The 27,943-nt window shown below is 44.5% G+C and overlaps 1 protein-coding gene across 2 annotated transcripts in view; it reads right to left on the reverse strand.

Annotated features, from left to right (window-relative positions):
* The window catches only part of mmp15b (matrix metallopeptidase 15b), a 154,465-nt gene extending 127,082 nt beyond the window's left edge, over window positions 1-27,383 (reverse strand). Inside the window, exons 1-2 of one of the 2 annotated variants that reach the window (XM_041192330.1) lie at window positions 27,108-27,383; window positions 11,969-12,061 (exon numbers count right to left, since the gene is read on the reverse strand). In XM_041192330.1, coding sequence (XP_041048264.1) covers window positions 11,969-12,061; window positions 27,108-27,110 — 96 coding nt within the window. In that variant the 5' untranslated portion in view covers window positions 27,111-27,383. Of the gene's footprint in view, window positions 1-11,968; window positions 12,062-16,648; window positions 16,778-27,107 lie in introns of those variants that run through there. The other variant, XM_041192331.1, reaches the window with a different exon arrangement.
* Window positions 27,384-27,943: the final 560 nt, after the last annotated feature.

A 27,943-nucleotide genomic window follows, 5' to 3' on the forward strand; every position in this document is an offset into this window, starting at 1 on the left:
GATGCCAGCCATGGCACTGGCCGCTCCCTCTCAGGTGGGGCCAGCATGGGTTCAACTTGCCAGAGGATGAGCGGCAAGGTCATCAAGGTCAACAGGACAGTAGAGTCAGCAGGCTGTCACCAATGCCGGTGCCAGCAACGGGGCAGGACCTAGACGTAGCACCCGTAAACCTAAGTTTTAAAGCGCCTTAAGCACAAAAGGGACTGGTCACGAGTGATCTTTTGTTTCCCCATTTTGTATTTTTTTAACGGTGTGACTACCAACGCCGGTTTTTTCCTGTTCAAGGCTACGTGAGTTCCAACATAAAATGAAACTTGCTTTTGTGTTACTGGCCTGAGCATGCTTCATTTATTTTGTAGATGCAGGCCGGTATGTAACGCTGGACATGGGTGGCTTGAACCTTTAGTGCACAGGCACTGAGTGTATCTTGGGGGCCAAGGAAAGGGTCATTTCTGTGATCCACGGTGGAGGCGGCAGCCCTGGCATGAGGTGGTAGTTCTTATTTGGCAGCCTAGCTGAAGAAGCGTTGGATCAAGGTGTCCCTGATGTCCCTGCATCCCTGGTGGTTACAGAGGTCTGGCTCCACGCCCTCAGCGTTCTCCTCACCGTGCTCCTCTTCTGACTCATTACAGGATTCATCCTCTATGGCCTGTGCAGCTGTATCAACATCCTCTTCCTCCAGTGGGACCCACTTGCCAGTGCCAGATTGTGGAGAGCGCAGCATGCAATCACTATGAGTGACACCCGCTCTGGGGGGGTATTGCAGTGCATCCCCTGAACGGTCCAGGCATCAGAAGCCCGATGGTTCTCTCTACCACTGCCCATGTGGAGGCATGGCTCCTGTTGTACCGCTGCATCGCCTCTATTCTTGGGTGTGGAGAGGCATCATGAGCCACCTTTTCAAGGGATAGCGCTTGTCACCCAGAAGTCATTCATCCAGTCAGGCTGGAGCACTAAAGAGCCTCGGCACCTGGGAGTTTCTGAGGATGTACGCGTCATGGGAGCTGCCAGGGTACCCTGCACAGACTTGCAGAATCTGCATCCTGTGGTCACGCACTATCTGCATAGTCATGGAGTGGAATCCCTTCCTATTGGCGAAGGTACCCGGCTGGCCCGCTGGCGCCTTGATGGCCACATGTGTGCAGTCAATTGCACCCTGGACGTGGGGGAAGCCAGCAATCGCTGCAAAGCCTATGGCTCGCTCAGCCTGGCTGGCCTCGTCCATACAGAAATGAAAGAAAGTCAATACCCGCCTGAATAGAGCTTCTGTCACCAACTTGACGCAACTATGGATAACTGATTGGGAGACAAAAACAGAAAATGCTGGAAAAACTCAGCAAGTCTAGCAGCCTCTGTGGAGAGAGAAACAGAGTTAACATTTTGAGTCCGTATGACCCTTCTCAGCTATGAAGAAGGGTTATATGGACTCAAAACGTTAACTCTGTTTCTCTCTCCAGAGATGCTGCTAGATCTGCTGAGTTTTTCCAGCATTTTCTGTTTTTGTTTCAGATTTCCAGCATCTGCAGTATTTTGCTTTTAGCTGATTGGGAGACTCCACACAGATCCCCCACTGACCCCTGGAAAGAGCCTGAGGCATAGAAGTTGAGGGCTACTGTGACCTTCAGAGCCACTGGCATAGGATGTCCACCCACATAGTCGGAGCTAATCTCAGGCCCAATTATCTGGAAAATGGAGGTCATGGTCTCCCTTGAGAGGCGGAGCCTCCTACGGCATTGCACCTTGGACATATTGAGGTAGCTGCATCGCTGCCTATAAACACTGGCTGCAGGATAGTGCGTCTTCTGCAGCCCCTTCTGCCTTGGACTTCCTGCTGGCCCTGCGCCCCTTGTGCCTGCGCCTCTCCTCCCACAGGTTCCTCCCCTGGAAGCTGCATTGAGATACCTGGTCTCCTTTCCCTTCTGCCCCTCCCTTCCTAAGAGGAGGAGGTGCCTCCAGCGGAGACCACAATCTCCATTACCAGGGTAAGGGAATGCTGTCTGATACCTAGAAGGTTCCACGTGGTCTGGATCCTCAGAGAGCCAGAAAGACACCAATGAGTCCAGAAACGAAGTCTGAGAATGCTAAGAATGAAGCCCCGATCAGAGAATAAGCTGCCATGTCTCAATAAGCCACCAGCAGCGAGTTATCTCCAAAACTCCTCACTACTCAAATTAACAATGCAGCTGATCCTTCTTATCCCACCCATGGATGAGGTTTTGCAAATTATAGCCTGCCTGCCTGCCCGTGCAATGAGTGAAAACTCGTACGGGCAACATTAAATTGCTGTCAATTGGGCTGTCAAGAGCCTTAACTGGCCTGTTAATTAATGGCAGGCGTGGCTCTGACTCCTGCACATGCACAGCAAGCGAAATATCGTGCGAGTGCACGTTGATGTCGGGACACTCGCCCGATGTCACCGTGCATCATTTTACGCTTGAGCGGGTCGGGAATGTGCCCGCCCGCTCAGCGAAAAATTCTGCTCATAGTGTATTTGGATTTCCAAAAGAAATTTACTGAGGTGCCACAAAAAGGGTTACTTTACAAGTTGTGTTCATGGTATTGGGGTTAATATGTTAGCATGGATAGAGGGTTGGCTGAATGACATAAAACAGAGAGTCAGGATAAATGGGTTATTTTCAAGCTGAAAAACTGTAACTAATAGGGTGCCACAGTGAAAGGGACTGAGTGTGTTGTAGGCTGCTGATGATACAAAGAAAAGTGGGAAAGCGAATTATGAGGAGGACACAAGAATCTGCAAAGGAATATAGATAGATTAAGTGAGTGGGCAAGAATTTGGCAGCTGGAGTATAATGTGGGAAAATGTGAGATTATCCACTTTGGTAGGGAGAATAGGAAAGCAAGTTATTTAAATGGAGGGACTACAGAATACTGAGACACAGAGGGATCTGGGTCTCGTACATGAAACACAAAGTTAGCTTGCAGGTATAGCAAGTAATTAGGAAGGCTCATGAAATGTTGGCCTTCATTGTATAGATGTAGGGAAGTCTTGCTACAACTGATTAGACCATGCCTAGGTACTGCATAAAGTTTTGGTCTCCTTATTTAAGGAGAGAAATGCTTGCATTGGAGGCACTTCAGACAATGTTCACTAGGCAGATTCTTGTTTTATGAGAAAAGGTTGAATAGGTTGGGCCTAAACTAATCGGAGTTTAGAGGAATGAAAGGTGATCTTGTTGAAATATATAAGATTCTGAGGGGGCTTGACAGGGTAGGTGCTGAGAGGATACTTCCCCTCGTGAGGGAATCTGGAACTAGGGGGCATAGTTGCAAAATAAAGGGTTACCTATTTAAGATGGAGATGAGGAGGACTTTCTCCTCTCAGAGGGTTTTGAATCTTTGGAAATCTCAATGCCAGAGAGCTTTGGAGGCTGAGACATGGAATATATTCAAGGCTTAAACTATAGGGGACTCAGGAGTTTTTGGGAACAGGCAGGAAAGTGGAGTTGAAGCCAAGGTCAGAACAGCCATGATCTTACTGAATGACGGAGCAAGCTCAAGAGGACGTATGCCCTACTCCTGCTCCTACTTCTTATGTTCTTTTGAGTTACTAATGATGATGTTAAAGAATGTGCAGCTGCCATGCTGGATCAAGCAGGGTAAAGTTCCCAGGCACCTGCAGATATTCAATATTACTGATGGTTAATAAATAAGAAAGGCACTTGGCAGAGCAAATAAGATTGCAGCTGCCACAGGGATGCAGCTGCCAACCACTCTCTATTAGCATATCCAGCAGCGCCACTTGCAGGAGAACTAGTGGCTCACAGCAGCTGAACAGTGCCAGTGTTCCATGGAATGCACAACTAATAAGCAGAGAAGTCAATATTGGACAAATCCTAACTGTCCAATTTGCAATTGCAACCATATAACTGAGACATCCTCTCATGCTAAAACATAAATATGGTTGAAAAGATATTTCACAGACTACAAATGCAGCTCAATAACATTACTGTACTGTACTCCCCTTTACTCTTTGTGTGGCCTAGCTCACTGTGATATTTATTTTGTTTCTCACTTTCCCAAAACTGCACAGAAGACGGAGGTCATTCCACCCATCAAATCCATGTTAGGTCTCTATAGAGCAATAAACTCAGTCCAAATCCCCCACTTTATTCCCTTAGCCCTGCAAATTTATTTCCATCAAATGCATATCAAATTTCCTTTTCAATTCATTATTAGTATATGTTTTCAATACCCTCACAGGTTGCAAGCTTGAAGTGATTACAACTCGCTGCACAAAAATCTTCTTCCTCATATCCTCTCACCTCCCCCCCCCTCCCCCCACCCCCCCCATATGTCTTGCTCAAAACCGTAAATGTTTTCCTGCCCTTATACTATCAGTATCAGCTAATGCGAACAGATTTTCTTTACCTAAACCTGCCATAATCTTGTACACCTTTATCAAATGTCCCGCCAACCTTCTTTGCTCCAAGGCAAACAACCCAGCTTCTCCAACCTAGACTTATAGCTAAGATCCTTCATCTCTTGAAAAGTTCTGGTAAATTATTCTGCACTCACTCAAGGATTGCCACAACCTTCCTAAAGTGTGGAGACCAGAACTGGGCATAATACTCTAGTTGTATGTGACCTAACCAGAGCTTTAAAGCAGTTCTGGATAACTTCCCTTCTTTTGTACTCAATACCTCTATTTATGGAACCCAAGAGCCCAAAGATTTTGCTAACTACTCTCTTAACATGTCCTGCCATCTTCAAAGATCTATGCACATGAAACTCCAGGCTTCCTCAGTCACTGCAAACTCTTCAGAACTATGCCATTAAGTCTATATTATTCCTCCTTACCCCCTCTGCCACAATGCATCACCTCACACTTCTCTGAATTAATTTTGCCACACGTCTGCCCATTCTGCTAGCCAATCTATGTCATGTTGCAGTCAACTGGCATCATTCTCACTGCTTGCCACACCTCCAAGTTTGATATCATTGACAAATTTTGAAATTTTACTCTGTATTCCAATATCCAAGTTATTTATATAGGAGTACTTTCACCATACTGGTATGCAATAATGTGACCAAGAATATCAAAATTTAAATCATTAAAATACGCAGGCAAAAGTTTGATTTAATTCCTCAACAACCTCACATTAACAGGATACATCAAAAAGATAATTTTGAATGGCAAGCTTACGAAAACTGCATTGTAACACACACTCTGTATCACATAACATTCGTCACTTAGTGTCCTCCAGTCACCTTACAAGCATACAAATAGGTAATTTTTCTAAAGACCCTCTATCCTGAAAGAATACCTTTTGTAACCTTAACATGAATTGTATAATCAAACTTCCTTCAAGTAATCTTATCGCGTTAAATAAACATCTAAAAAGGGATATCGGGGCACATGTTACTCCTGTGATATACCATAAGGCATAAGACATAGGAGCAGAAATTAGGACATTCGGCCCACTGAGTCTGCTCCGCCATTAAATCATGGCTGATAAGTTTCTCAACCCCATTCTCCCTCCTTCTCCCCGTAACCTTTGATCCCTGTACCAATCAAGAACCCATCTATCTCGGTCTTAAATACACTCAATGACCTGGCCTCCACGGCTTTCTGTGGCAATGAATTCCATAGATTCACCACTCTCTGGCTAAAGAAGTTTCTCCTCATCTCTGTTCTAAAAGGTCTTCCCTTTACTCTGAGGCTGTGCCCTCGGGTCCTAGTCTCTCCTACTAATGGAAACATCTTCCCCACGTCCACCCTATCCCAGGCCTTTCAGTATTCTGTAAGTTTCAATCAGATCTCCCCTCATCCTTCTAAACTCCATCGAGTATAGACCCAGAGTCCTCAAACGTTCCTCATATGTTAAGCCTTTCATTCCTGGGATTGTTCTCGTGAATCTCCTCTGGACCCTCTCCAGGACCAGAACATTCTTCCTGAGATACAGGGCCCAAAATTGCTCACAATATTCTAAATGTGGTCTGACCAGAGCCATATAAAGCCTCAGCAGCACATCCTTGCTTTTATATTCTAGTCCTCTTGAAATAAATGCCAACATTGCATTTGCCTTCCTAACTACCGACTCAACCTGCAAGTTAACCTTAAGAGAATCCTGGACTAGGACTCCCAAGTCCCTTTGCACTCCAGACTTCTGAATTGTCTTCCCATTTAGAAAATAGTCTATGCCTCTATTCTTCCTACCAAAGTGCATGACCTCACACTTGCCCACGTTGTATTCCATCTGCCACTTCTTTGCCCATTCTCCTAACCTGTCCAAATCCTTCTGCAGCCTCCCCGCCTCCTCAATACTACTTGTCCCTCCACCTATCTTTGTATCATCCGCAAACTTAACCAGGATGCCCTCAGTTCCTTCATCTAGATCATTAATGTATAAAGTGAAAATTTGTGGTCCCAACACTGACCCCTGCGGAACTCCACTAGTCACCGTCCACCCTCCTGAGAAGAAGTGATAGAGACATCAAGTGTCCTATTTTGTGGTCATTAGTTGGAAATCATTATGCTTCATCTTTCAAACAGCTTTCTTTATCTCAAATTTTATAAAGATCAGCATCAACCTCATCTCTTAAAATACTTCCAAATTCAAACATCGGCCTGTATATGTAACATTCTTCATTGAAACACTCATGACGTTCAGGACACCATGCAAAAAATATGAAATGAACCAAATTTTAATCATATCCCATTGTAATCATCTGAATGAAAAAGCTATCAAGAGGATGACCAGACACACTATTTTAAAAGAAATAGGAACAGTCAGAAATTTACTTTCACTTGTAATCAATCCTGATAACAGCTGTTAGGACACCAGCCACAATAACTGTTACCATGCCAGTCTTGTCTCTTGTTAGTCCTTTGTGACACATCCATATCTTTTTTCAGGGCTATTGGCTAAATTCTGATCACATTGTTTTCCTGTCAGACTGTTTCAACTGCCTTCTAACAAATTACCTTAATTGCTTTGAAGTTCATTATTAAATATCATATATTGGTGTCCATTTTTGATGAAAACTAGGGTGTAATTTGAATAATCACAAAGAGAATATTGCTTCAATATGCACCATGTTATCACAGTTATATCTAACATATATATTTTATCAAATGATAAAACAATTCTAATGTCCCTTACTCTGACATTCACATCAAGTCAATTTTAAAATTAACCTCCAAAATCAGCATTTCCTGGATTAGGTCCACAGATGTAAACAACTAGCATTATTATTCGCCGCCTTTGTCTCCGTGCCCACTTCTTTGGGCAGGAGTCCTCTCCCTGTTCAACGGATCCTTTTACCCACCTCCAATATTCTCCCTCCACCTGGACCCCTCCCTCTGGATTCTTACCTTCTCTTGATCTTTTCATTGAGAACTGTTGCCATGACATTAGTCGTCTCAATTTCTCTGCTCCTCTCACCCATTCTAACCTGTCTCTCTCTGAACTTGCTGCGCTCCGTTCTCTCAGGTCCAACCCTGACATTGTCATCAAACCCACTGACAAGGGTGGTGCTGTTGTTGTCTGGCGCACTGACATCTACCTCGCAAAGGCTGAGCGTCAACTCGCAGACACTTCCTCCTACCTCTCCCTGGACCATGATCCCACCACTGAACATCAAGCCATTGTTTCCAGGACTGTCACTGACCTCATCTCCTCTGGAGATCTTCCTTCCACAGCTTCCAACCTGATAGTCTCCCAACCTTGGACGGCCCGCTTCTACCTCTTACCCAAAATCCACAAACAGGACTGTCCCGGCAGACCGATCGTGTCAGCCTGTTCCTGCCCCACAGAACTCATTTCTTGCTATCTTGACTCCATTCTCTCTCCCCTTGTCCAGTCCCTTCCCACCTACATCCGTGATTCCTCTGACACTCTACATCATATCAACAATTTCCAGTTCCCTGGCCCCAACCGCCTTTTCACCATGGACGTCCAATCCCTCTACACCTCCATTCCCCAATGGGATAGTCTGATGGCTCTCCGCTTCTTCCTTGAACAGAGGCCCAAACAATCCCCATCCACCACTACTCTCCTCCATCTGGCTGAACTTGTTCTCACACTGAACAATTTCTCGTTAAACTCCTCTCACGTCCTCCAAATAAAAGGTGTGGCTATGGGTACCCACATGAGCCCCAGCTATGCCTGTCTCTTTATGGGGTATATGGAACATTCTTTGTTCCAGTCCAACTCCGGCTCCCTCCCACAACTATTTCTCCAGTACATCGATGGGGACAAGAGAAACCCTATCATGTTTCTGGGAGGGAGGAGAAGGCGTGAGGGCGGATGCGCGGGAGATAGGCCGGACACGGTTGAGGGCCCTGTCAACCACCGTGGGTGGAAAACCTCGGTTAAGGAGCATGAAGCAGCCACCGAAGTAATCATCGATGTACCAGAGAAAGAGTTGTGTTTCTCCCGTACATCGATGATTACTTCGGTGCTGCTTCATGCTTGCGTCGGGACCTGGAAAAATTTATTAATTTTGCTTCCAATCTCCACCCCTCCATCATTTTCACATGGTCCATCTCTGACACTTCCCTTCCTTGACCTCTCTGTCTCAATTTCTGGTGATAGACTGTCCGCCAATATCCATTTCAAGCCTACCGACTCCCACAGCTACCTCAACTACAGTCCTCACACCCCACTTCCTGTAAGGACTCCATCCCATTCTCTCAGTTCCTTCGCTTCCGTCGCATCTGTTCTGATGATGCCACTTTCAAAAACAGTTCCTCTGACATGTCCTCCTTCTTCCTTAACCGAGGTTTTCCACCCAGGGTCGTTGACAGGGCCCTCAACCATGTCCCGCACATCCACCCTCACACCTTCTTCTCCCTCCCAGAAACATGATAGGGTCCCCCTTTTCCTCACTTATCATCCCACCAGCCTCCGCATTCAAAGGATCATCCTCCGCCATTTCCGCCAACTCTAGCATGATGCCACTACCAAACACATCTTCCCTTCACCCCCCCAACGGCATTTCGTAGGGATCGTTCCCTCTGTGACACCCTGGTCTACTCCTCCATCACCCCCTACACCTCAACCCCCTCCCACGGCACCTCCCCATGCAACTGCAGAAGATGCAACACCTGCCCTTTTACTTCCCCTCTCCTCACTGTTCAAGGGCCCAAATACTCATTTCAAGTGAAGCAGCATTTCACTTGCACTTCCCTCAACTTAGTCTACTGCATTCGTTGCTCCCAATGCGGTTTCCTCTACACTGGAGAGACCAAACGCAGACTGGGTGACCACTTTGCAGAACACCTTTGGTCTGTCTGCAAGCATTACCCAGACCTCCCTGTCACTTGCCCTTTCAACACTACACCTTGCTCTCATGCCCACATGTCCGCCTTTGGCTTGCTGCATTGTTCTATTGAAGTTCAGCGCAAACTAGAGGAACAGCACCTCATCTTCCGACTAGGCACTTTACAGCCTTCCGGACTGAATATTGAGTTCAACAATTTTAGATCATGAACTCTCCTCCATCCCCAACCCCTTTCCAATTTTCCCCCTCCTTTTTATTTTTTCCAATAATTTATATAGATTTTTCTTTTCTCACCTATTTATTATTTTTAAATGTATTTCCATCCATTGTTTTATCTCTACCTTTTAGCCTTTATAGATTCCTTCACCCCACCCCATCCCCACTAGGGCTATCTGTACCTTGCTCGTGCTGCTTTCTACCCTTAATTAGCACATTCCTTAGATAATATCACCACCTTCAACACCTCTTTGTCCTTTTGTCTGTGACATCTTTTGGTTATCTCCACCTATCACTGGCCCTCTATCCAGCTCTTCTTGTCCCACTGCCCCCTTAAACCAGCTTATATTTCACCCCTTTTCTATTTTTCCTTAGTTCTGTTGAAGAGTCATGTGGACTCAAAACGTTAACTGTGCTCCTCTCCACAGATGCTGCCAGACCTACTGAGTTTTTCCAGGTATTTTTGTTTTTGTTTTGGATTTCCAGCATCCGCAGTTTTTTGCTTTTAGCATTATTCTTTTCTAATTGTACACAAAAAATAGTGGGCTTGAAAATTTGATTTGCAGTCTGACACAAACTGGGACTAGGCAATGGGCCTAGTATACATACCCAATATTGGACCTCAGGCCTCAATAAATTAATTCTGAGTTGCAGACTCCTGATGGATATTTACAAGCAGCTCACCAACAAAGAGGCTTAGGATTTCAGGCTGCTACAGTGCCAGAAGTAGCTTCAGATAAGTGCTTAAAGAGGAAGGGAAGGCAAACGGGAGAGTGGGAAATTGGGAAGGCATTGACCTGGTGAAGGAGCCAATTAAGACGAAAAAGGTTGATGACTAGGAGAGGGCTCATGGCAGCACGCCATGGTCAACAGTGGCCCATGGTTCTGTTTTCCACCAATGTTATGGTGGTGGAGCAGAAGCCTCAAGGAAAGTCTTAATGTATCATTAATATTGTTATATACAATGTATGTAATGTTTCCCATTGCCAACTTATACAATTTTGCATTGATGAAGCATCTGCACTTAGCTACCTGCATGGCCATAGACCAAATCTCTGGGTTGTAAGCCTGATGTTTACTTTAATGCCATTTTGACCATTTCCTATTTGAATCAGGGAGTGGATGTTTCTTTAAAACAGTTCCAAGCCATAAGCTGCCAATCACTTTAGCAAGCTGTGTGCAAGATAGTGATTGTCTTATAAGGGGTTAATCCTAACTTTATGATATGCTAATGAAACACAGTATACATCATCATAGGAAGTGGTGCAATGTCTCATGACCTTGCTCTCCCTTGTAGACCTCATGGCAAGGAAGCCACTGTAATATGTTTCTTAATAAAGTTCATATTTTCTTTACCTCAGCATACACTGTAAATATTCTGTGTTAACACAATGAGACCATGAATATTATAGAAAGCAGGCGCGCTCACAACACATACCTGTTTTGCCAGGCACCAAGCCAGTGTGTATGTCTTGTCTTTACATTGCAGCATGTCTTTTGGTATAGCAGCACCAAGGCCAATAGCCATTACAAAACTGCCAGAGTGGGCCAATTTTGGGTCCATTTTGTTTCATGCTGTCTTAGCTTAGACGTTAAACTCTCTCAGGTAGGTGGCACTATTTCAAAGAGCAGTGTGGAATATGTGCTGGTCAATATTTATCACTCAGCCAACATCACGAAAATAGATTAACTTCTCATTACCAAATTTGCTGTTTGTGGGAGCTTGCCCTGTGCAAATTGCCTCTGTGTTTCCCACATCACAACTGTGGCTACAGTTCAAAAGTATTTAATTGCCAGGAAAGCACTTTGAGACGTCCTGAGATTGTGAAAGTTGCTATACAAATGAGAACTCTTTCTTTCTTTTCAGACTAGTGGCAATATAAATGTCAACAGTGCAAATACCACTTTTAAACTTGCCTTTATCAGTTTTTAAAATCTCACGGTGCAACATACGATCATTCAGTGTTTTCTGACTCAGAAAAGAGTCCTGAAGCCATCATATTGTGCTCCATCCAAATATTTGTGCACACACATACCTCTGACCTAACTTACTCCACCATGACGTAAGCAGGAAGTCTAAATTCTTGCTAAAATGTTGTTGCTTGTACAATACAATGTCAGTACTATATATATATAGAAATGGGGAAGTCCAGGACTTCATTCTCAAGTCAGTTTTTCATCAGACTAGTAATTTCACAGTGTTGACCTATCACAAGACTCTCAGACACACATACATCCCTATAAGAAATAAATCAACACAACATGCACAGCACAGCAATTAATTCACAGTTAATTCTTACAAAGTCAATCGTTATAAGGGCAGCATTGGATACTAGAGTGACAATAGATTTTATAAATAGGTTAACGTGGGTAGAACAAAACAGATTCAGCCAAGTACAAACTCATCAGCCTTATTCCACTTTGTGTGAAATAATGAGAATCATCTCAACTATATAACATCCCAATAAACAACAGTCAACATCGAATCAGAAAGGTAAGATCCTACCTGTTCAACTTCCTTGACTTCTTTGAGAAAGAGACAATCCAAATGGACATTGGAAAGCCTATGACGTGGTGTAACCCGACTTCCAAGAGGCCTCTAACAAAATTTCAAAAGTAGGTTATTAGTTAAATTCAAAACCGTAGGAATCCGTGGTGAACCCAGAGAATGGAAAATTAATTGGCTGAAGGGTAGAGACCAATGGGTACTCATTAGAAGAGTTTGGGGGGCGGGGGGAGCACTGAATGGGGTGCCCCAGGGCTGAGAGTTGGAATCACTGATTTACAGAAGTGATTTGGATTAAGGAACTCAGTGCAAAAACACTGGAACTGCAGGAGGCAATTCAGAATTTACAGAATGAATAGGATACAACATATAGGTGGATAGAGCAATGGGAGACAAAATTTAAAGCAGTCAAGCGTAAAATACTGCAAATAGGAAGAGAAAGTAAACAACCCACATACTCCAAGAATGGTGTTGAATGCATGAGGTTGAAAGAGACCAAGAAAGTCTTAGTTTACTCGATGCTCATCCTGTACAACCAATCCACAGCAGCAATGAACAGAGCAATCTAGAATATTGAACTACTCAGCCAAACAGTAGAACACCAGTCAGAAGAAGTTGTAATCAAACGGTAAAATTTTCTGGTCAGACCACACTATGAATATAGTATATAGCTCTGGTGACCAAGATACAAGGGGGACAATCAATCATTAGAGACTGCGTGGAGAAGTGCCACAAGGCTGATTCCGACTATGAAAGGTCTGAGTTATCAGAAAGACTATAACTTTGTGCTGATCAGCCTGGAAACAAGGTGATCTTTACAGAGGAATAAAACATAGTTATGGAAATAGAAAAGGTAACTCTGGAATATTACTTTAAATTGAATTGTGAGGTAGCGCAAGGGGAGAAAAGTTCAAACTAGTGTGAGAAATGCTACACACACAAAGGATGTCAATATGTATGTCATATTCGGTGGAAATGGTAGCATAGCAGTTATGTTACTGGATTATAATCCGCAGGGCTGGACTAATGCTCCAGACACATGGAATCATAGAAGGCTTACAGCACAGGAGACTATTTGGCCAGTCAAGTTTGTGCTGGCTCTTTGCAAGAGTAGATTAGCCAGTCCCACTCCCCTGCCCTGTACCCTGTGGTCCTGCAAATGTTTCCCCTTCAGGTACTTATCCAATTTCCTTTTGAAAATCACCAATAAATCTACCACCACCATCCCCTCAGGAAGTGCATTCCAGGTCGTAAATATGAGTTCATATCCCACCACAACAACTAGGGAATTTAAATTCAATTAAACAGATCTCAAATTGAAAAGCTAGTAACAGTAATGGTGATCATGAAACTACTGGATTATCATAAAAAGCCACCTGGCTCAGTAATGACCTTTAAAAAAAATGTGATCCTTATTATGTCTGGCTTAAATGTGACTCTGGACCTACAGCAACCTGGTTGACTCTTAACTGCTCTCTGAAATGGCCTAGCAAGCCACTCAGTTCTATCAAACCACTATGAAAAAACTGAATAAAGGTAAAATCACCTGGCATCGACCTGCAAATCAGATATGACAAAGGCACATCCAGCCCAATCAATCCTGCGATGTGTTCCTAACCATCATTTTGGGACCTTTGAGAGCTGTCCCACAGACTAGTCAGGCAATAGCCCGACATAGTCAAACTCTCAGAACCATTCCTTGTGACCAATGTCCCAGACTCCTTCATCACCATCCTTGGGAATATTCTGTCTTACTGGCAAAACAGACCCACCCACCAGAGGTGGCAGCACAGTGGTGTATTGGTGGGAGGGAGTGACCCATGGCTGATCTGATTGTGGTTTTTAACTTCACTTTCTTGCCTACCCCCCTTAACTTCGACTCCCTTGTCAATCAAAAATCTGTCTAACTCAACTTTGAATATATTAAATGAGACGGCCTCTACTATTCACAGGGGAAAAGAATTCCAAACACTAGCACCTTTGAGAGAAGAAATTCCTCCTCATTTCTGTCTTAAAGGAGAGAACCCCTTATTTTGAAACCTGCCCCGTAGTTCTAGATTCCTCAATTAGGGGAAACATTGTCTCAACATCTACCCTGTCAAGCCCCCTCAGAACCTTAAATGAAACAGGACTCCTGCATGTTGAACACCACTTAGAAAAAGCACTGAGAATTGCAAAAGCACAGAGTGTACTCTGCATGGGGGACTTCAATATCAATTGCCAAGAATGGCTCAGTGGCACCACTACTGACCGAGCTGGCCAGGTTCTGAAAGACAGATTTAACGGACTGGGCCTGTGGGAGGTGGAAAGGTACAATACGAGGGAAAAATCTACTTGGCCTTGTCCTCATCAATCTATCTGTTACAGATGTATCTAACCATGACAGTACTGGTAGAAGTGGCCACTGCATAGTCCTTCTGGAGATGAAGTCCTGTCTTTATACTGTGTTTTGTGACACTGACACCGTGTTCATAGGATTGGTACAGAACAGACTGAGCAACTCAAAACGGGGCATCCTTGAGGCTGTTATGGTCACAGCTGAGACTACCCCTGGACAAGCCTGATCCTAGGGTGGATGGATCCTAACTTGATGGATCCTAAATTTTATTTGTTTGTTTGGATATGTGGAAAGTGGATACGCGGAGAATAGTTACTGAACAGTCACAGGGATCAGCTGATGAACTTTTAACAAAAGAATAAAACATTTTTAACAAGAAAAGATTAACTATATTACAATGCTCCTTCACAGAATCACAGTGCAGAAGAGGCCCTTCGGCCCATGGAGTCTGCACCGACACCTGAGAAACACCTGACCTACCCAGCTAATCCCATTTACCAGTACTTGGCCCATAGCCTTGAATGTTATGACATGCCAAGTACTCATCCAGGTATTTTTTAAAGGATGTGAGGCAACCCACCTCCACCACCCTCCCAAGGAGAGCATTCCAGACCGTCACCACCTACTCGGTAAAAAAGTTTGTCCTCACATCCCCTCTAAACCTCCTGCCTCTCACCTTGAACTTATGTCCCCTTGTGACTGACCCTTCAACTAACGGGAACAGCTGCTCCCTATCCATCCTGTCCATGCCCCTCATAATCTTGTACACCTCGATCAGGTGGCTCCTCAGTCTTCTCTGCTCTAACAAAAACAACCCAAGTCTATCCAACCTCTTTTCATAACTTAAATGTTTCATCCCAGGCAACATCCTGATGAATCTCCTCTGCACCCCCTCCAGTGCAATCACATCCTTCCTATAATGTGGTGACCAGAACTGCACACAGTACTCCAGCTGTGGCCTCACCAAGGTTCTATACAACTCCAACATGACCTCCCTACTTTTGTAATCTATGCCTCGATTGATAAAGGCAAGGATCCCATATATCTTTCTCACCACACCACTAACATGCCCTTCTGCCTTCAGAGATCTATGGACACACATGCCAAGGGCCCTTTGTTCCTCAGAACTTCCTAGTGCCATGGCGTTCATTGAATACTTCCTTGTCAAATTACTCCTTCCAAAGCGTATCACCTCACACTTTTCAGGGTTAAATTCCATCTGCCACTTATCTACCCATTTGACCATCCCATCTTCCTGTAGCCCAAGACACTCAACCTCACTGTTAACCACCCAGCCAATCTTTGTGTCATCCGCAAACTTACTAATCCTATCCCCCACATAGTTATCTATGTCGTTTATATGAATGACAAATAATAGGGGACCGAGCACAGATCCCTGAGGTACGCCACTGGACACTGGCTTCCAGTCACTAAAGCATCCTTCTGTCATCACCCTCTGCCTCCTACAACTAAGCCAATTTTGAATCCACCTTATCAAATTAATCTATATCCCATGTGCCTTTGCCTTCTTTATGAGTCTCCCATGTTGGACCTTGTCAAAGGCTTTGCTGAAATCCATATAGACTACATCAACTACACTACCCTCATCTATACACCTGGTCACCTCCTCAAAAAATTCAATCAAATTTGTTAGGCATGACCTCCCTCTGACAAAGCCACGCTGACTATACCTGATCAAACCTTGCCTCTCCAAGTGGAGATAGACACTCTCCTTCAGAGCTTTTTCCAATAGTTTCCCTACCACTGACGTGAGACTGACTGGCCTGTAGTTCCCTGGCTTATCTCTACAACCCTTCTTAAATAGTGGAACTACATTAGCTGTTCACCTACAATTATACCTTTACAGATGTATTTAGATTTGTAGGGATAACACAAGTTACAAAAGTTATCTCATATGTTAATATTCAGCTGGAGTATAATGGAATAAATACGCAGTCCATGTAAACCAATAGGCACCTTGTGGTCAGACACTCCACACTCTGAAACCAAGTGACAGATGCCACCTCAGCCAGATGCTATGGATCTCTTCAACTCCACCCACCTCCCGCCCCCAAGATGCTTGTCACCGTGAGCCAACCAGTCTCACTGAAGTTTGTCTTTCGCACAAGGACTTCCAACCTCTACTTTTCAAGAGCTCGCTTTGGAATCTTCTCCCAAACCGATGCTTTCTCTCACATGCCTTCTTCAAGGGTTCACCTCCTTCCAATGTTCCTCTTCCCTGAGTCACCACATGCATTCAAGCTGTCTTCCATGCACAATCTTATCAACGCAGCCGTCAACAGTACCACTGCTTCACATCCCCATAGCAAAAGATTACAAACCTGCAGTTATCTCTTTGGACCTTCTGACTTCTCATGCCTTTATCTCTTTAAGCTTGAAGCTTTAAACTTGAAGCATGGGACCTTTTACTGCCCCTCACTCCTAACTTCACTTAACAGGACCTTTTCCAGATTCCTGTCCTTCCTTTGACTAGAAAGTCTACTTGGGACTTTCCCCTCTTCCACTTCCCTGGATTTTGGGTTTTTTCCTTTAGCTTAGGACTGGCTATCTGTCCCCTTTGCTCCAGTCTCTCCTGGCAGCTATTTCAGAACCAACTGTACTTAAACAGCTTCCAAAACAAACTGCTTTCTTTCTAGTTCTTTCTGTCGCTGTGTGTGTGTCTGTGGGAGGGGCCTGCCTCTCTGGATCACTGTTAGACCAATTTTCCATATCCTTGTTTGCTTTACTTAGCTTGGAGTTGTAAAGACCTTCATTAAAATGCAGGCACCTTAAAGTGAAACTAAAACAAATTTGACCTTTCCTAACACACAGATACAGAAATACAAACCAACTTAAACTTAAAAGCTAAAACTCATTCCTAGCATCTACAAATACCAATATAACTTACTTGTACTGTCTTTATTTCCTAACAAGGCAATGTGGATCATCATCAGCAACTAAACTGTATTCTACCACAATCTGTAACCTTATGGCCTGTCAAATCCCTCGCTCTACCTTTATGATCAGCTACAGCACCAACCCTGGTTTAATGAGGAATATAGGATAAGTCAGCACCAGGCATACCTAGAAGTGAGGTACCAAACTGGTGGAACTAAGACACAGGACTCACCCACTAAACAGCAGAAGCAGCATGCTATAGACAAAGTTAAGTGATCCCACAACCAACAAATCAGATCAAAGCTCTGCAGTTGTGCCACATCCAGTCATGAATGACGATGGACAATAACAGCTAAGAGGAAGAGGCTGCAAGAATAACCCAAATCTCAAGGATAGCAGAGCCGAGGACAATCATCTCAGCCCTAGGACAGTGCTGCTGGAGTTATTCAGGCAGTATCTTAGACCAACCATGTTCAGCTGCTTCAGCGATGACCTTCCCTTTGTTATAATGTCAGAAGAGGGGATATTCATTAATGATTTCATAGTATTCAGTTCAACTCACGCTTCCTCTGATAATGAAGCAGTCCACAGGCAGCAAGGCATTCAGGTTTGGGTGGTTAAGTGATAAGTAACATTCATATCGCATATGTGCTAGGCATTCATCATTTCCAACAAGAGAAATCTAACTACGTTTCCTTGACATTCAAAGGCATTACCATCGTTGAAACCCCAACATCAACATAGTGTGGGTCACCTTCCAAATCCACAACATCTAAAACCTAGAAGGCCAAGAACAGCAGATGTATAGGATACCACTACCTGCAAGTTCACCTCTAAGTCACACACCATCCTGACTTGGAATTATATCACTGACGTTGGGCCAAAATCCTGGAACGCCTGGTATTGTGGATGCATATACATCATTAGAACTACAGCAGTTCTAGGAGATGGCTCACCCCCTCATTCTCAAGGAAAGTTATGGATGGGAAATAAATACTGGTCTTGCCAGCAATGCCCACATCTCACAAATAAATAGAAATGTTAAAAAATCTCTATTTGGCTGCAGAAAATATTTACAGTAAACTGGTAGTAAGCTAAATTCAGCTTACATGCATTTAAATTCATAACAGCCATTGGGTGGGAATGTATACTAGAATTCAGATATTGCCCCTATCTAGACTGAATGAAATAATGGAGATTCATTAAAAACATCCCAGTAAATAGTCACATTTTGGACTGCTCCATCCATCACAGCTCACCAGGAGCTGGTTTATAATACATTCAGCTAGGGAAGTAGCAGTAAGGTTGACTGGTTGCTTAGCTTGAGGATCTCCAGGCATGGGGAGCTTGTAGAGGGTCACAGGTCAGGTCCATGGTTTCCTGCACAGCTATGAACAAAAGAAATAAACATAGGGCTGAATTATATAGAGCGTCAGATTCCCCACGCCCCACAGCTAAAAAGTCAAGGAGGGCCTGCCGAGGGGAATACCAGCAGGCCTGTAGCCTGGCAGCCAATCGGAGGCCGGCAGCTCTACAGCATTTCAGGATAGAAGTATGCCTCTAGCATACCTAGATCCAGGATTTGGGCTACTGTTTGATGGTCTTGCTGGGGCTAAGCTGGCAGGTCCTCGCAAAGCTGGTGGGGGTTGGGGGTTTGAGACGCCATGGGGGGAGGGCAACCTGGGGTGGCCTCCAATGGGCCCAGAGGGCCTGTTAAGGAGGGATACCCCCCCACCCGTCACCGGTTCACAGAGGGAAACCTACCAGGCTGGGAAATAGGTGAGGATCTCTCCAGCCGCTGGTTAAATACTGGCAGCGTTAGGATAGCCTACTGGCAGGTTGGCCGTTCAACGCCACCCCTGCTGCTGGGAAAATTGCAGTGGGGACAACGGCAAGCAGTTAGGGGGTGGGCTGAATTTAATGAGCCATCTGCCTTCAAACCCATTGGCTGAGGAGTGTTAAATCCAGCTCACAGGGTCTGGAAGATCTGGTAAGAGAGGCAGACACTGGAAATAAGAATGCTCTCTTAATCCTACTGCTGATTAGATGCAGAGAGATTACAGTCAGAAAGGGTATATTTAGCTTGCTAATTGAGACAATGTGGCTGCTTTGTTATTTCAGCCTCACCTGCTGCCATACCTCCTCTCTGCTGGAGAGAAATCTCTGTCCTACAGGATATGTATGAGACAAACATCATCACTTTACACAAGAACAAAGGCAGCTGAGGGGATTGTAACAACCACCAAGGCATCCCGCTCTTCAGTATCACTGGGAAGTCTTTTGCCAGTCATTCTAACAAGGCTCCATCAACTAGCCAACAGAATATACCAGAAGGCCCAATGTAGACAGAGTAGACAGATCCACAATGGACATGATCTTCTCCCTGGAAGAGTAGTGCAGAGAGCAGCAAACACTACTCCACCTTGTTTTTGTGGATCTCACAAAAGCATCTGAGGCTGAGAGTAGGATGGGCCTCAGCCAGATACTAGAGAAAATCAGCTGTCATCCCAAGCTTCACAGTCTCAAATGATCCTTTCATGATAACGTACATGGTACCATTCAGTGGGGACAAGTTCCTCTGACAGTTTTGAGATTAGCCTCTACTCTTTTTTTTTGATTCATTCATGGGATGAGGGTGTCACTGACTGGGCCAGCATTTATTGCCCATCCCTGATTACCCCTTGAACTGAGTGGCTTGCTAGGCAATTTCAGAGGGCACTTAAGAGTCAACCACATTGCTGTGGGTCTGAAGTCACATGTAGGCTAGACCAGGTAAGGACGGCAGGTTTCCTTCCCTAAAGGACAGTAGTGAACCAGGTGGGTTTTTACGACAAGTGGCAATGTTTTTTCATGGTCATCATTAAACTTTTAATTCCAGATTTCTTTACTGAATTCAAGTTTCACCATCTGCCATGGTGGGTTTCAAACCTAGGTCCCCAGAGCTTTACCCTGGGTATCTAGAGTACCAGTCCAATGACAATACTACTAGACCACCACCTTCTCATTATCTTTTCCTCCTGACCTATGCTTTCTCTGCCAATCTGGAAGAAGTGTACCTCCGCACACAATCAGGCAGCAAACTCCTCAATCTATCAAGACCAAATGCCAAGACAAAAGTGTGGTATGTCCTGATCAACGAAGTTCAGTATGCTGATGATGCTGCACTAATTGCCCAGACAGAAGATCAGCTCCAACAGCTCATGGTTCATCAGTTCCATGTCTGTGACATGTTCTCTCTCTCCATCAGTGACAAGAAAAGATTAGCTAGGGCTAATCAAGCAAAGGCGGCTTCACTGGTTTGGGCATGTGCACAGGATGGAAATTGGCCACATCCCCAAGGATATGCTAAATGGGGAGGTAGCCGATGCAAGGACTCAGTATGGCACCCAAGCTCCAATTCAAGGATGCTGTCTAAAGAGACATAAAAGCCCTCAAGTTCAATCACAACAAGTGCCAAACTCTAACTGATGACTGATGCAAATGGTGACACAAGCTGTGAGCACGAATTTGCCACCATGATAATATGTGGTTTCAGAAGCTTCAAAGCAGACGCCAGCCTGCAAACAAGGTGTCAGCAGAGATCATACTGCACCACCTGCAAGGGACAACTTCATGTGTGGCACTTGTGGCAGACTTTCCCTTTCCAGAATCGGCTTGTTCAGCCATCAAAAGAAATGCAGGTGATCTCATCTGATCTCGCCAAAGTTCTCATCATCTCTTCCAGATGGAAGGGATCCATGACAATGAAATTGTCATGACTCACTGGGGATAGTGTGCTGTAATATCAAGCCCCACTGCTCCCCGAGCTACAACAAATGTGAAAAGTTTGACCAGACCATCAGATTGCCCCAATTATACCTAACTGTTTAATGTAGATTAATAGAATATTAGCACCAGGCTTGTAAACTTTTTTTTTCATTCATTTATGGGTTATGGGCGTCACTGGCTAGGCCAGCATTTATTGCCCATCCCTATTTGTCCTTGTTTAAAGGGCATTTAAGAGTCAATCACATTGCTGTAGGTCTGGAGTCACATGTATGCCAGAAAAGCTAAGGACGGCAGATTTAGCTCCCTAAAGGACATTAGTGAACCAGATGAGTTTTTACAACAATCGTGGTCATCATCAGACTTTTAATTCCAATTTTTTTTTATTGAATTCAAATTTCACCATCTGCCATGGTGGAATTCAAGCCTGGATTCCCAGAGCATTACCCTGGGTCCCTGGAATATTTGTCAGTGACAATACCACTATGCCACCATCTCCCCCTAATAAGCAAATTTACTTAATAAGTAAATAACTGTTTATTGAACAAACTGCCTTTAACCGGTGGCAAAAGAAATAAATATGAAGTGCTACCCCCTTCTTAAATACACACACACACTCACACACGCGTTTTATGGGTGGAATATAACAGTTCAACAGCTGGTGTATCCGGAGTACAGGATTCAGTGGGTTGATTTTGATCAATGTCTTCCAAATTCCAACCGTTCTTGTTGATGACATGAGGTGGTCTTCCAGCATTTTCGGTATTTAGTTCACTGGTTGAGAACTTGCTTTTCAATGTCTCTAACAGTGGTTTTCCCCTTTTCCTTTGTACAGGGGTTTCCTCAGAGAGAGAGAGCAGGTTATACAGATATGAGGGAAAGAGATTTTAGATGTGTTCTCTTTGCAGTCCAGGAGCTTTCTTGTTGTGGAAGTACTGGAATTTTCCATACACAAGAGAAAGAGGTGATAGGTTTTGTTCCTTTCAGGCTAGGAGCTATTCTGCACTGCTCTCACCTGGTCACCTGGTCAGGAGCCAATTAAAACGTTGTTTCCAGGCAACTCCCTTGGTCCAGGACTCCTTTCTGGCACCATCCTGTCTTTCATGTCACACTCTGTTTCAGGATTGCAACATTGTATATATCTCTCATCCTGTTCCAGTGGACATGTAGTCATTGTAATTTTAATCCACAATCCAACAGAAAATAAAAAGACATGTTCTTTACAACAGTCCAACAGAAATAAAAAGATATGTTCCTTACACAATCTATTGATTACAAAGAGTCTTATGAAATAAACAGTAATTCCTAAAAGTTGCTACTCTCTTTGTAATTCTGCCTCTGGATTTGCATTTAGCCTTGTTTCACTAGAGTTGTAAGTTTGCCTTTCAAAGGGAAGCAACAAGAAGGAAAAACATACTTGACCTCATCCTCACTAACCTGCCTGCTGCAGATGCATCTGTCCATGACAGTATCAGTAGGTGTGACCACTGCACAGTCCTTGTGGAGACGAAATCCCGCCTTCACATTGAGGATACCCTCCATCGTGTTGTCTGGCACAACCAGAACAATCTAGCAACTCAAGACTGGGCATTCATGAGGCACTGTGGACCATCGGCAGCAGCAGAACTGTACTCAACCACAATTTGCAACCTCATGGCCCGGTGTATCCCCCAATCTACCATTACCACTAAGCCAGGGGATCAACCCTGGTTCAATGAAGAGTGCAGGAGGGCAAGGCTGGAGCAGCACCAGGCATACCTAAAAATGATGTGTCAACCTGGTGAAGTGGCATCACAAGATTACTTGCCTGCCAATCAGCATAAGCATCAAGCGATAGACAAAGCTAAGCGATTCCACAACCAGTGGATCAGATCTAAGATTTGCAGTCCTGCCACATCTAGTTGTGAATGATGGTAAACAATTAAACAACTCACTGGATGAGGAGGCCCCACAAATATCCCCATCCTCAATGATGGACAAGCCCAGCACATCAGTGCAAAAGATAAGGCTGATGCATTTGCAACAATCTTCAGCCAGAAGTGTTGAGTGAATGATCCAGCTTGGCCTCCTCCTCAAGTCCCCAGCATCACAGATGCTAGTCTTCAGCCAATTCAATTCACTCTATGTGATATGAAGAAATGGCTGAAGGCACTGGATACTGCAACGGCTAGGCCCCTGACAATATTCGGGCAATAGTGCTGAAGACTTGTGCTCCAGAACTTGCTGTGCCCCAAGCCAAGTACAGCTACACAAAAAGCAGGAAAACTTCAATCTGGCCAATTACCGCCCCATCAGTCTACACTCGATCATCAGCAAAGTGATGGAAAGAGTCATCAATAGTGCAATCAAGCGGCACTTGCTTAGCAATAACCTGCTCACTAATGCTCAGTTTGGGCTCCACCAGGGTCACTCAACTTCTGATCTCATTACAGCCTTGGTTCAAGCATGAACAAAAGAGCTGAACTCCAGAGATGAGGTGAGACTGACTGCCCTTGATATTAAGACAGCATTTGACTGAGTGTGGCATCAAGCAGCCCTAGCAAAACTGGAGTCAACGGGAATCGGCGGGGGGAGGGACTCTCCACAGGTCGGAGTCAAATCTAGCACAAAGGAAGATACTCGTGGTTGTTGGGGGTCAATCATCCTATGTTCAAGGACATCACTGCAGGAGTTCTTCAGGGTAGTATCCTAGGCACAACCATCTTCAGCTGCTTCATCAATGACCTTCCGTCCATCATAAGGTCAGAGGTGGGGATGTTCACTAATGGCACAATGTTCAGCACTATTCACGACTCTTCAGATACAAAAGCAGTCTATGTGCAGCAAGACCTGGACAATATCCAGGCTTGGGCTGACAAGTGGCAAGTAACATTCACGCAACGTAAGTACCAGACAATGACCATCTCCAACAATAGAGAATCTAACACCAGTCCTTGACTTTCAATGGCAATACCACTGCTGAATGCCCCACTAACATCCTGGGGGCTACCACTGACCAGAAATTGAACTGGACTAGCTACATAGTTTCTATGTATACAAGAGCAGGTCAAAGGCTAGGAATCCTGTGGTGAGTAACTCACCTCCTGACTCCCCAAAGCCTGTCCACCGTCTACAAGGCACAAGTGAGGAGTGTGATGGAATATTCCCCACTTGCCTGGATGAATGCAGCTCCAACAACACTTGTTATGATCCCCAGCTGAGGTTACCACTGGATAAGCCTGATCCCAGGGTGGAGCCCATTTTGACAGACCCTAACTTTCATTTGTCTGTTTAGATACGTGGAGAGGGGCTACTGAACAGAGTCACCAGAGTCAGTTAATGAACTTTTAACAAAAGCATGAAACATTTATTAAACAAAAAGAAGTGAACTATGTTACAATACTCATTACCCACAACTATACCTTTACAGATATATCCAGGTTTGTAAGGATAACACAAGTTACAAAAGTTATCTTATACTTTAATGTTCACAGTAAGTACAGAGTTCATGTAACCCAATTGGCAGCCTGTGGTCAGGCACACCACACTCTAAAACCAAGTGACAGATGCCACCCCAGACAAATGCTATGGATCTCTCAACTTCCCCTATATGCTTGTCACACCATGAGCCAATCAGTCTCACTGAACTCTGTCTTTCACACGAGGGTTTCCAATCTCCACTCTCCAAGAACTCGCTTTGGAGTCTTCTCCTAAACCAAGCTTTAGTTCAGATGACTTCCGGAAGTGGTCACCTCCAGGGTTTTGAACTCTCCTACGATGTTCCTCTTCCCTGGGTCAATCCATGTATTCAAGCTATCTTCCATGCACTCTCTCTCACCGACTCAGCTGTCAACAGTATCACTGTGTCACATACCCATAGCAAAGAGTTACAGGCCTTCAGTTGTCTCTTTGGATCTTCTGGCCTCTTGCAAGCTGTTCTCACTTTAAATCTGCTTTCTGCAGCTTTTGTCTTTTTAAATCTGAAGCTTGGAGGCTTTCTCTCTGTCCTCACTCTTCACTTCACAACAGACAGAAAGAAAGTGACTTTCTGGCTTAACTTTCCTACTGAGAGTGCATATTAGGTATTCAAGCACAGTTTCCTAAAAATAAAATCATGCACAATATTCCCCAAATGATTAAATTTGTGCTTGTAGCAAGTGAGGCACTCCACCAGAAGAACAAAGTTGGAAAATTACCACTATAGCATGCAAAGTAAGCAAGCTGCAAGGTAGTGACATAAAAATGTAAGAGGGACAGGGATGAGAAAGGAGATATTAGAGTCATAAAGCACAGAAACAGGCCCTTCAGCCCATTGTGTTCATGCCGGCCATCAAGCACCTATCTATTCTAATCCCATTTTCCAGCACTTGGCCCATAGCCCTGTATGCCATGGCGTTTCAAGTGCTCATCTAAATACTTCTTAAATGTTGTGAGGATTCCAGCTTCTACCATCCCTCAGGCAGTGTGTTCCAGATTCCAACCACCCTCTGGGTGAAAAAAAATTTCCTCAAAAAAACCTCTAAACCTCCTGCCCCTTACCCTGGTTATTGATACCTCCGCTAAGGGGAAAGGTTTCTTCCTATCTACCTTATCTATGTCCCTCATAATTTAGTATACCTCTATCAGGTCCCCCCTCAGCCTTCTCTGCTCTAAGGAAAATAACCCTAGCCTATCTGGTCTCTCTTCATAGCTGAAACGCTCCAGCCCAGGCAATATCCTGTTGAATCTCCTCTGCACCCTCTCCAGTGCAATACTGACTATTTTCTATTAAAATTTGCTACGGAAAAAACATTTGATTGCGTTTATCGCCAAATGTTATTAGACGTGCTGCTGAAATGTGACATTGACAGTAAAGATGTGAGATTTATCCAGAGCCTATATTGGAACCAAAGAGGGAGCATTAGGTTAGAACAAGGAGGAAACAAGAACTTAACACACTTGATGACACAGCACTACTTCCAGAATCAGGAGAGGCCCTACAAAATAGTGTAGATCAAGTAAAATCTAGAAATTTAGAACATGAATTGAGTATGAACATCAAAAAGTCAAAATAATGGTTGTGGAATACGTTAGAAGAGACTAGAATGGAGGTTGAATTGAATGGCGGCACATTGTAACAAGTAGATAAGTTAGCCTATTTAGGATAAATGATAATAGAGGATAGTAGATGTGATGCTGAAATTAGAAGGATAGAGATAGCCAAAAATAATTTTGTGAAAACGAAGGATGTTGTAAGAACAAGAAAACTCAAGCTTGTAACACGGAAAAAGGTCATATCCACTTTCCTGTATGCCTCAGGAAACTGGAAAATAAATAAATAAAGATCTATGGAAGGAAAAAGAGCCATTTGAATTGTGAATGCTTAGATGAATGCTAAAAAATCCTTATACAGACCACAAGTCAAATGAAGAGTGCTTGAAATTGCAAGAACAAAAAGAACTCTGAAAAATGACAGCCAGAAAAGAAAATGTTAATATTTCGGCATTTGATTAGAGCTGGAAAGCTATCGGGAACTCTTCTACAGGACAAAGTGGAGGGCAGCAGAAAAAAGGGGTCGGCCTTGGTGTAATTGGATGATGGATGTTACAGACTGGTTACAGGCGAGCTACAATGGATGTGAGGGGATGGCAGAAAACAAGTGAGTGTGACATACCATGACAGCAGATCTCCAGGTCGGAATGGCTACAAGCAGCAGCAAAGTTAGCTACTCATGCTTTCAATGTGATGTGCACCTGTATACATGTGTGAATGAGTTTGTGTACGTGCACACATAAGCATATATTTACTTATATGTGCATATACATATGCACAGATATCTACATTTTATGATGAATCTGGGTGAAAGGCTGAGTGAAAAGACTAAGGCCAGAATTTTCTGCCTCTGTTGGCTTGGGCGTCATGGTGGGTGTGAGCGAACAATATGGCAAGAAAGCCAAAAATCGGTTTTACACCGTCATGAAACCAGTTTGCAATCTTCTGCTCCACTCATCAATGGCGAGCCACCTTTCCCGCCATCCAACATTGGGAACCTAATTTCAATGCATTTGCATCTCATCATCTTGTCTGCTCGCCGGAATCATCACCCCATGTCCAATTTACCGCCCATGTTGGCAGGAAAACATGACTGAACAAGTGCGATGTGCAGACGTCGGGACTTACCATAAGGGCTTTGCTCACATCGCGGACATCCGAGGAGCAGAAGATGCTGGATCCCTACAGCTATCAGACCTTGGAGAAATATGGGCATCGTGTGCTGGGTAGATTTCCATGGATGTGGTTCTGCAACAAAGCAGCTCGAGGAAGGTGGGAGGTCTCCCTTGATGTCTGGGTCTGCTTCGAGCCATCATGTAGCATCATCAGCTGCTATGTATAATTGGCAAGGGAGGGAAGAGGAAGGTCTAGCTCTGAGTGGAAGAGCAAGGTCTAGGTTTGACTGGGAGAGCGAAGTGTACTGGGAGGGTGGTGGGGAACAAAGATGTCAGGGGGTTGAGGTTGGGAGGGGGAGGAATGAAGGTGTCAGGGAGGTGAGGTTGGGAGGAGGGGTGGAGTATGAAGGGAGAATGCGGCAACTGGGGAGATAGGTGGAAGGGGGAGGACGGTTTAAGAAAAGGAATTTGGAGCAGGGATGGAGTTCCTGGGGGGGAAGGACTTTGGTGGGAGAAAGGACTTCGAGGGAGAAAGAAGTCTTGGGGAAGGAAGGAGTTTGGATAGAGGAAAGATTGCAGAGGGAGGAAAGAGTTCAGAGGCAGGAAGGAATCCAGGGGGAGGAGAGAGTAAGGGAGGGATGTCCAGGTGAACTTACAAGGGAAGGGTCTGTGGAGTCAATGACTGCCTCTTAGGGTGCAAGCTGAGGGTGGACATGGTAGGAAGGAATGAGTATAAGAGGGGCAGAGTGAGCCGGAATACTGGGAGGCTGAGGGTCTGACGGTAGCGATAGAAGGAACGGCGAGGGTGGTTGGTCTCGGAGGCAGACACGGGCAGTGGAGGTGGGGAAG

Source organism: Carcharodon carcharias, chromosome 7 (assembly GCF_017639515.1).
Source record: "Carcharodon carcharias isolate sCarCar2 chromosome 7, sCarCar2.pri, whole genome shotgun sequence".
In the NCBI taxonomy this organism is placed as follows: domain Eukaryota; kingdom Metazoa; phylum Chordata; class Chondrichthyes; order Lamniformes; family Lamnidae; genus Carcharodon; species Carcharodon carcharias.